The 10,284-nt window shown below is 35.3% G+C and overlaps 2 protein-coding genes across 2 annotated transcripts; one reads left to right on the forward strand and one right to left on the reverse strand.

Moving 5' to 3' along the window:
* Positions 1-297: 297 nt before the first annotated feature.
* Positions 298-2,367, forward strand: LOC101265210 (protein NODULATION SIGNALING PATHWAY 1-like). The gene has a single exon (XM_004252469.5). The coding sequence runs from the start codon at positions 298-300 to the stop codon at positions 2,104-2,106; it is 1,809 nt and encodes a 602-aa protein (XP_004252517.2). The 3' UTR covers positions 2,107-2,367.
* LOC101259919 (E3 ubiquitin-protein ligase SPL2) lies at positions 2,146-6,245 on the reverse strand. Its single transcript, XM_004252348.5, has 6 exons — positions 5,743-6,245; positions 4,706-4,807; positions 4,180-4,350; positions 3,939-4,060; positions 3,676-3,795; positions 2,146-2,894 (listed from the first exon to the last, which is right to left on the reverse strand). Exons 1-6 carry the CDS (start codon positions 6,109-6,111, stop codon positions 2,603-2,605), a joined length of 1,176 nt encoding a protein of 391 aa, XP_004252396.1. The 5' UTR covers positions 6,112-6,245; the 3' UTR covers positions 2,146-2,602.
* Positions 6,246-10,284: the final 4,039 nt, after the last annotated feature.

Raw genomic sequence — 10,284 nt, forward strand, 5'->3', positions numbered from 1 at the left:
GATTTTTTTTCTTTTACAAAATAATATGGTCGATTTTTATATTTGAAAAGTATAAAATCGTGATATAAGATTCTCACATCAAGCTTTTTGGAGAATTTGAGATTTCATCTCACGATTTGAAATCATGAAATTATATTATATGTTCAAACGTTGATTTCTATCTCATGATTTCGAATCACGTGATGAAAAATTACGTGTCCAAACGCTCACTTAGTGTCAATGATTAGGCTATTAAAGGAATCCCAATGAAACACCATAACTTCCAAAATAACAGTACTACACTTCTGCCCTTTAAATATGCCATGCTGTGTCTCTTCCCAAAGCAAAATCCCTTTTGATTCCATTTTGAACTATTATAGCTTTAGCACTTTGAAACTTGAGCCATTACAACAATTAACAAAAATATCTTTGCATATACTTCCTATTAAGTCAATGATCAAACTTCCCCACCACCCTTCTTCCTCAATCTGTGATACAATGACCATTGATGAAACTACTTCTGATCCCATCTCAGAGTGGCTGGATAGTCCCTTATCATACTTTCCGTCGTTACTCGATGATGAGTCATATAGCATCGATGATTTACTCGATGAGTCATATAGCCTCGATGATATTTACGAGGACTCATGGTGGGCTCCTAATGAGAGCATAAACCAAGAAATACATATCAATAACAATAACGATAATAGTTTACCGTGCTTCGATACTAGCTTCCCTGTCACAACCGCGAGCACTGTCTCTCTGGAGCCGGTCATTTCAAGTCATCTTCCGCCATTGGATTCATCCAAGAAGAGGAAAGGGAATGATTCTGGTTACAATCCCAAGGCGTCCCGGAAGAATCAGAACCGTAGGATCAATGATGCAGATACAAGAAGAACAACAGGACACAAGAAAGCAACACACAAGTCTAGTACAGGAAATAATGGTAACAACAGAGAAGGAAGATGGGCAGAGCAGTTACTTAACCCTTGTGCTGCTGCAATTACAGCAGGAAATCTGAACCGTGTGCAGCACTTGTTGTACGTTCTGCGCGAGCTCTCCTCACTAAACGGAGATGCCAACCATCGGTTGGCTGCTCGTGGACTCCAGGCGCTGACGTATTATCTTTCTACTCCATGCCCAACTTCACTATCTTCTGCTTCTGCTGCTACTTTTGCTTCAACAAATCCGAAGTTCTTCAAGAACTCACTGATCAACTTCAATGAGATCAGTCCCTGGTTCCGCATACCCAATAGCATTGCAAACTCTTCTATACTCCAAATTCTAGGGAAACATGATTCATCCCGGAACCTACACATTGTTGATATTGGAGTTTCTCATGGTGTTCAATGGCCAACATTGCTCGAGGAGTTGACCCATCGAGCAGGAGGTCCACCACCATTGGTTCGTCTGACAGTTATAACACCTACAATAGAAGATGATCAACAAAGAAATAGTCCATTTGTAGTTGGTCCAGGTGGTTACAACTTTTCAGTGCAACTACTTGCCTTTGCCAAGGCGATTAACATCAATCTACAAATCAACAGACTGGAGAATTACCCACTTCAGAATCTTGATTCGCAAGTGATAAATACATCCCCAGATGAAATCTTGGTTATTTGTGCACAGTTCAGACTCCATAACTTGAAACACAACAATCCAGACGACAGGACAGAGTTGTTGAGAAGACTAAAGAGTTTGGAGCCAAAAGGACTGGTTTTGAGTGAGAACAACATGGATTGCAGCTGCAACAGTTGCGGGGACTTCACAACAAGATTCTCAAGGCGAGTGGAGTACTTGTGGAAGTTCTTGGACTCTACCAGTGTAGCATACAAAGGACGTGAGAGCGAGGGAAGGAGGATGATGGAAGGAGAAGCAGCAAAGGCTTTGACAAACATGGGAGAGATGAATGAGACAAAGGAGAAATGGTGTGAAAGAATGAGGAGTGTTGGTTTCGTATGGGAGATGTTTGGAGATGATGCTATTGATAGAGCTCGTGCATTGTTGAAGAAGTATGACAACAACTGGGAGATGAGAGTTGATGAGAAGGATGGCTGTGTTGGACTGTGGTGGAAAGGAGATCCTGTTTCATTTTGTTCATTATGGAAGATAGATCACAACACATGAGATGCACAAGGCTTTTAAGCACAAACAGAGTCAAAAGTCTACCGGTAAATCTAGAGCCTGGAAGAATCTTTCATTAGCTGTGCTTTGACACAGGTTCAGATAGTGCATTTGCAAAGGCAACAAGTCAAAAAAATTATCAAATTCCTTAAGAATTTGATTCTAGGCAAGGTGGTCATGTACCTATAAGAATATAGATGTGTAATTATTGTGTGTTTTGATGAAATAACTGAGTGCTTAGAACTCAAAGCTTTTTTAGCAAAATGACTCCCTAGCATTGTAATGAATATTGTCTTTAAGGGTACAATAATGAGTCAGCAAAAAATGTATGTACAGACACGAAAAATATGCATGTTAAATTCTAGTATCTAATCCCCTCGGAATATCAACGACCATCCTCCCATGAGACAGTCCAATGTAGTTTTCATCACATGCTTTACAAATGCACAACCACCTTCCCAGCATCAGCTACTCAAAATAACTCGTAACTATTTGCTCGTCAAGAATCATATATCCTTACAGAACTATGAATTGTCTGCCTACATAAAGGACACTTGGGTGCTAAATCACGTTCAACTGACAAGGCACAGCGCTGGCAACATACCAGGTGTCCACACGGAACAAATGCTGCGCGCTTCCTCCTCGTAAGGCATATCACACACAACTGACCATCGGGAACATCTCCAGATTCCTCATCAGCACTAACCTGCACATCATCGTCATTGCTTGCAGCATCCCTTTGTTGCTGAGCCTGCCTCTGGTGTCTCCACAGCTTCCATCGATTCCAGTTCCTAAAACATATAAATACCAATGAGAAAATGCGACCACTACAGTAAATACTTTTTCACCCTGTTTTCCTTTCAAACAAGCATATCTCCCCTTTTTTCTGTTTTTTCAGTCTTAGGTTTCCTGGGATAGTGTAGTCTAGAATATGTAAGCCAATTTCAAGGTTCCGCTCATCTGAAATATGCACCCATCATGATTCTTTCATGCTTAAAGGTAGCTAGCTGCATTATTCTTTTTGGCACGTGATGATGGTCCTACTCAAACATCAATTGCATCAGAGATAAAACTATACTTCCTTCAATTCAATAGAATACAAGTACACTAGTCTGTATCGCACAACTTCCCTAAAGTAATATGCATCAAATAATTGCATACACGAAATGACAACAACTGTAATCCAAATCAACCAACCAGCCTTCTACCCAGTAGGGTTATAAGTTCATGTCATAGTATTTATAAGTTGACTCATTTGATGCAGCCGCGAGATAAATTGCAGATGAAGTAGGGAAAGGAATCCATCAATCTGGGAGCAGATGTGGATGACTTGATTATTTAAGAGGTAACCACTCAATAGAAGGTTCCTACAACCCTAACTCATGCTCGGTAAGCAGAATCATAAAATACTATATGAAACAATTAAGGATTTTGTCCCTACCTAGACTTCACGTCAACTACAGTCTATGAGAGCGAAAAGGACAAAGAAGAAAATAGAGTGTCACAGTGAGATCTTGAAGGCATGATATCCACAAAAAAAGTTCAAGTGTTTGAGAGATGAAACTAGTTTACCTCACAACAGCATATCCAAGGACACCAACTGCAACTGAACCAAATAAAACTCCACTCCACATCAGAATTTTTGTTTTGAAGGCAAGCTCTACCAGCATTTGATCCTTGGTCATATCAGACCTACCAAAGTGAAAAATTAACACTCACAAATTTCAACAAAATAAATCAATTCGGAAATAAAAGATCACCCAAATTTTAGAACAAGAGCTGAGTGTCATGCTTTATCAATTTATTAAGAAAACTATTCTGTAAACCTTCCTTACAAGAAATAGGGTAGGTCTTCACATGATTTGATCTCCAAAATCCCATCTTTTGAGCTGCAAACACCAATAGCGGTTATATCTTTACCAAGTGGTAGAATTTTTTCTTCATCCAATACTCCAACCTTTGTCACAGAAAACAATATGTTACATGAGTTGCAGGAAGAAAGACAAACTTTAAAAGTTGTATAAGCAATCACAAATGGTCAAGAAGCCCATATCCACAACATATTTTTAAACTCACAGGATAGTGATGACCAAAGAGAGCCTGGATAAAAGTGAGAGGCGTAGCATGTAAAGGTTGCAAGTGATGATAAACTGTCACAAGAGGTAGGGAATGCGTAGAACCATCCATATTGACATTAACATATTTTGGTTGCGGCCACCTCCCAGTTTCAATAAGAACAAAGGGAACCTAAGTCGAAGATAGAGAAGCACAAAAGCTTAGAAAGCTTATATTATGAAAACAAATAAAGCTATATAACACTTATTAGCAGGCAAAAGAGCAGCAACTACAAAATTGGAGCGTATTAACTAGATTTAAAGATGACAAGTAGGAAAAACTTTTTATGCAGAGAAATTTGCATTAATAATTCTAAGATTATAACTTCTTACAAAATATTCACATAACCTAGCAGAATTTATGGCAAAAATAGAAAATTGACAAATATTAGCAATACTGACTCAATATCTCTTTTGTGCTTCACTGGTGAAATTAAAGGCACTAGCAAAATCAAGAGACTTGTGTTGTTGGAAAATTTTCACATTACCGTTCTCAAAGAGGACGATTGTTGATCCTTCCGGACTCTTGGAAATATTGAATACAGATCACCAGCCCACGAAAAGAAGCCTCTCCACTCATTATAGATACACTAGAATAAGACAGCAAATGAACATCAGTATGCTGCCAAAATTCACTAGAAAAAAAGAAATACACACAAAAACTGACAAAAAAATAGCAGCCAAACATAGGTTGCAAATTAAATTGGTTGTGGATCATATTGTTTCTGTTTAAAGTACACCGGTTCAAAGAGTTCTTTGAAAACTGAAGGATGTCCATCACCAGTAGATAATAGCTATTGATTTCTTTCTGTAACAGCTAATCTATATATTCACACGTATAAAACATCCAAAACACGTAGTTCCCCTTCGAAACTGTTAATAATTGTTGATATTTACAATGTAACAACTGCAGCTTCCGCACATCAATTCCAAACAACTTTGGATAAGCTATATGAATCCTCACAATCCATTTAGCTCTAATATAACACAATTTCATTACAAAAATAGTTTGTATTTTAAGACACACTCTCAGCCTCTGCGACCAAAGGGTCATGAGGCGAAGCGGGAATTCATCCCTAGACATCCCTCCCTGTGCACCAGCTTATTATCTCATGTCCTCTCTCTATGTCTAGGGATTCCTTCAACGCGGGCTAAGCAAAACATCGATTGTTCTTTTTTTCGATTGTGCATTAACATTTAACAAAAATGTAGGATAAATTATCACAAGTACAAGATCAAACCCTGCAGTTTAACCAAAGTTTGCAACCCACATTGTAATTCAAAACGATCACCGCATCATATCACATGCCTAAAAAAGCCCTAACACATCAATTATAGTGAATATTCACAAATTTAGATTGATCATAACTAACTCTAACAGTACCACTAATCCTAAATGTCGTTGAATACGAAATTTCCAGCTCGAATAAGGATATTAATTGCCTAATAAAGCATGATAAATTGACTAATTTAATACTGTTTGAACATAAATTAAAGTAAAACGAAAAGTGTAGAAGAATTATACTGTTTGAGTATGTTGCAATATAACGCCTTTTTCAGCAGAATTATGAGCTGAGAGAATATTAGCTCTCAAGCTTTTCCAGTTACCCTCAACCGCCGATTTCGCCTCCACAGTACCGCGAACAATCACAAGCTTACCGTCATCGGAATGATTTGAACTATCAGAGTTGTCGGAAGAAGAAAGTAATGAACGGAGATCGGAGACATTAAGCGACGGCGCATCGTTGATTTTGTGAAGGGCGGAAGAATTGGCTTTGAACTTGACAATACTCCGTACGGCAACGTAAGCTAGGGCTAAGCCAATAAGTGCGCCATCCGCCGCCGTAGCTATTTGCGATAGCACGGCAGCTGCCGCTTGATCGTATATTGACATGGCTACTTTCAAATTCTCGGTCGCCGGAAACTGAACGCTATTTCTATGGCTTGTTTATTGGCTATGAGTACCTCTTTTTTTAAGACTACTTTCGGTTTACTAAAGTGTTTATTATAAATAGATTGGATTAAAATGGATTGTATTTAAGTTTATCATAAACTTATTCGATAGGTATTGTCAAGATAACTTTTTGATAGAAATGTATTTATTTATGTTATATTAAATATGGTGATCTTTTGATTGATTTTTCTACCTATAAATAGAGATATCATTCACTATTAAAATATACACTTGAATAATATACACTTGAATAAGAAGAAATTTTTTTTCTTCTATCTATTTCTCTTGTCTTTTTTTTCTTTATGATTATATTCTTATGAGCTTGATTTTATAATACGTTATCAGCACGAGTCTCTAGCCAATTAAGATTGAGTTTTAGTTTTTCTTTAACTCATGTTTTGGTTGATCTCGTTATGAAAAATCAAGGTATTATATGCATAAAATCAGGTATGTATTTTCTAAAATATTTTTATGATTTAGAATAAAATAGTATTGAGTCACTAACAATTATCAGGAATCGAAGACATATACTACTATTGATTGAATATGACATGCTATACAAAATTTCTTAAATAGAAAAAGGTATAAATATCATGAGTTTGAATATTATTTTGATTGTTTTGAAAGACTCAGGGTGAGTTATGTTGTACTTTGGTCTATTATACCATTAGTTTAGGGTAAGACGATGGGTTCAAGTCTCATCGCACCAAAAAGGGTAAGACATCAAATTAAGTCCAGATGCACATAATGAAAAATATTGACGGATAAGACAATAGATTCAAATTCTATCGCCCCAAGAGGGTAAGACATCAATTTGAATTTTGATGCACCGTGATAATAATGTATTGGGTTCAAGTCCCATAGAATTATGACCTAATGTGCCTTTGTATGCATAAGACATTGAGTTTGAGTCTCAATGCACCATAGTGGTGATAAAATGATGATTAAGACAAAAATAATATATTTTTGATGAAAAGTCTTCGAAATTCATCATATTGAATTTGCTCCATTCCTTGAAAAGAATGTGGTAGTAACATGTGATAACTTTTGAAATCCGCATGCTGACTTGCTCTATTTAATCATATGAATGTGATAGCAGTGAATAATTAGTCTGAAAGATGACAAATAATTCATGATATGAATAAGGGCATGGAGGGATGAAATTATAATAGTCATCATTTTGGTAATGATAAAAGGAAGAACAATATGAGTTCTTCAAATAGTCCTTCAAAATGTGAAGACAATTTTTATCATCAAAATGGTATGAAAGGTCATTAGACTTGTGAAAGTTGTCAATCCAATAATTTGACAAGTTTATAAATCCTCTATTATGATATAAGAAGATAAAGTGATGGTACACTTGATCTTTCAAAGTGATGTTGAGGTGTGTCATGAAAGTATGATGAATTTTAAAACCATGACAATGTACTTATAATGCAAATTTATGAAGTATATATAAATGATCAATCCATTACTTGAAGAGAATCTGACTTGTGATGAGTATCGTGAATGCTCGATCATTCTATAAGAGAATGGGTAAGATGTGATAAAATCATTATGGATTGAATATATGCCACAACTCACCTCTATGGGAGGTTTGAGAAAAAAATGATATATGTCAAAACTCGCCTCTACGGGAGATTTGAGAGGAAATAAATTTTATTTGATAGAAATGACTAATCGTATTGTACGTTTATACGTCACTATGGTATGTTTATTGTGAACTACCGAAAGGGAAAAAGAAAGAAATAGTTCTTGCCTATAAGGATTGTGGTTATTATTGTGTGACAATACAAATTTGTCATTGGTTGTACCTATGGTACAACAAAAGTAAAGCAAGAAAGACGTCTTCCTCGTAATGATTTTGACCATGACAATAATAATATAATTTTCTCCTTGAAGGAGATACTCACCATAGGGATGGTGTCATGCAATATGTGATAGTACACAAAACTAAATTGCAAGCTCTAATGAGTTGTGCTATTACCAGAGGAATAATATTGGGGTTGTAGTAAGTCCGAAAAGAAAGTTTTTAAGTTTCGGATGAATTGAAAATAAATATTGAGACTATAAATCACTACAACCGAAGAGGGTTATAAATATTTATGTAAAACATTATCCCACTTTTTCTCTTGTTTGTTGCAGACAAACATGAACATGCTGATGAAATCACATGCAAAAGTAAATTATACATGCACTGAAATAAATGTCAGTTGGCATGACCACTTGACTATCATGATTTTGATGTGATGCAAATATATTTGAGAATTTATGTGGCTTATACGATGAAGAAATAAAAGATTCTTCAAGAATTCTCTTGTGTTGCTTGTTTTGATTGGACCAGCTAAGGTTGGGATTGTAATCCCCTGAAGCTTTTGGAACATATAAAAAGGTGAATATGTCTCATTCACTTGCCTTGTGGATCATTTGCAAATATATGATAGATGCAACTATATGATAGATGCATCTATGTGATGATCACATATGCTTTGTTGTCAACTTACAAATTGGTGTTTGTAAGGTTGTTTGCTCGAATTGTTATTAAGAGCACAGTTTTAAATTGTGAAATTATATTGATAATGCTAGTTGATTTAGCAAAAATTATATGCCTCAAATTATAGCTAAATCATGGTTATGAGAACAAAACTCTCAAATAAAATTTGGTATGAGATAAATTTATTTAACATGTAGCAACACATGTTTGCATCAAGCCTACAGGGTTTCCCCTTTAAAATTGGTTCAGGGTCCCCTATGACAGAAAATTATATTATTTATACATGGTTAAAATAAATTTATATACATATATAGTAAATGTGAAATTCCCTTATTGAAAATTCTGGCTTCGTCTCTGTTTAAAAACAGTGATTAATATAAATATTTTAGTACCATACTCATATTAATTAATATATAGTCTTAACCAGGTCTCCATATGATCATTTGGAGAATAAATAAGTAATGTTAGGTGTAACATAAAAAAAATTATATTGTTCTGACAAGTAAAAATGAATAAAAAAAATAATATGAAGTAAATATTTTAAAAAATCACATTAAGTAATTTAAAATGGAGAAAGTAATTATACAATTAATTTTATATAGACTTAAAGTTATGTTGATTTTAGCTTAGCTAAGTTAACCTTACCTCTTGAAACAAAAATGAGCTACTTATGTACATGTCTCATGTCTTACAAACGTAAACATGACATTTACCTAATTTTATATATGATAGTGTGATTAACAGTGTTTAATATTTTAATTAGTTGTGGATGTACTATCGAAACCATATAGTTAATTACTGCATATACATATTAAAAACTTTTTTATTTTAAAAAATATATAAAATAATCTGTAATCGCTATAATTTTGTCACGATCCAAAATGTTGTGAATGTCATCCGTACTTACCTCCTTAGGTGGGCGAACCAACACATCTAAACCCCAACATATACCAATAGTTCAACTACAATAATGCGAAAGCTCCAAAACTTATTAAGCAACTAATTTAAATAAGTTTCTAAAATTTAATACTTATCATCCCAAAATCTGATAGTCATTACGTCAAGAACATCTATTTTCAAATTACCAAGTCCAAGAGTGTTTAAGAAAACCAAAATAAGCAAAAAGATGGTCCATGTCCGAAATTTAAAGACATCAAGACGTGAATGAGAGAATCCAGCACGAATTAGAATTAATAGCTCACCCTGAACTCTGATGTGCTGGAGACTAGCTAGAGCTGAGGGAGAGTCGAAGTCGATGGTACACTTGCTGCCCTCCACAAAAGAACAGGAGAAGAAAATACAAGTAGGGGTCAGTACAAGGAACACGTACTAAGTAGGATCATCGGTCAACTCAAAATAGAAATCAATATATATTGAGCAATAATATAAAATCAACTACAATACTTAACCGGTAGCAAGCAACAAACACATGAACCATTGACAACAACACCATAATAGGTACACCATCAATCACAACATCAAGCACACCTATGAGGACTCATTCCTCCACACCATACTCATTTGGAAATAAGTTCTTTGAGATTAAGTATATTAAGTTACTTCAGGATTCCTTTCCTTTAATGTTATTGTGTCGGAACGTGCACTCCGATCTCATATAT

This window comes from Solanum lycopersicum, chromosome 12 (genome assembly GCF_036512215.1).
Source record: "Solanum lycopersicum chromosome 12, SLM_r2.1".
NCBI lineage: Eukaryota > Viridiplantae > Streptophyta > Magnoliopsida > Solanales > Solanaceae > Solanum > Solanum lycopersicum.

What these genes read in the sequence shown, in the direction of transcription:
- LOC101265210 (XM_004252469.5), top strand. Translation starts at nt 298, where the DNA reads ATGCCATGCTGTGTCTCTTCCCAAAGCAAAATCCCTTTTGATTCCATT.
- LOC101259919 (XM_004252348.5), bottom strand. Translation starts at nt 6,111, where the DNA reads ATGTCAATATACGATCAAGCGGCAGCTGCCGTGCTATCGCAAATAGCT. An exon ending in TCTTTGGTCATCACTATCCT is followed by an intron (nt 4,061 to 4,179) that starts GTGAGTTTAAAA and finishes TCTGTGACAAAG; the next exon opens with GTTGGAGTATTGGATGAAGA. An exon ending in CTTGGATATGCTGTTGTGAG is followed by an intron (nt 2,895 to 3,675) that starts GTAAACTAGTTT and finishes TATATGTTTTAG; the next exon opens with GAACTGGAATCGATGGAAGC.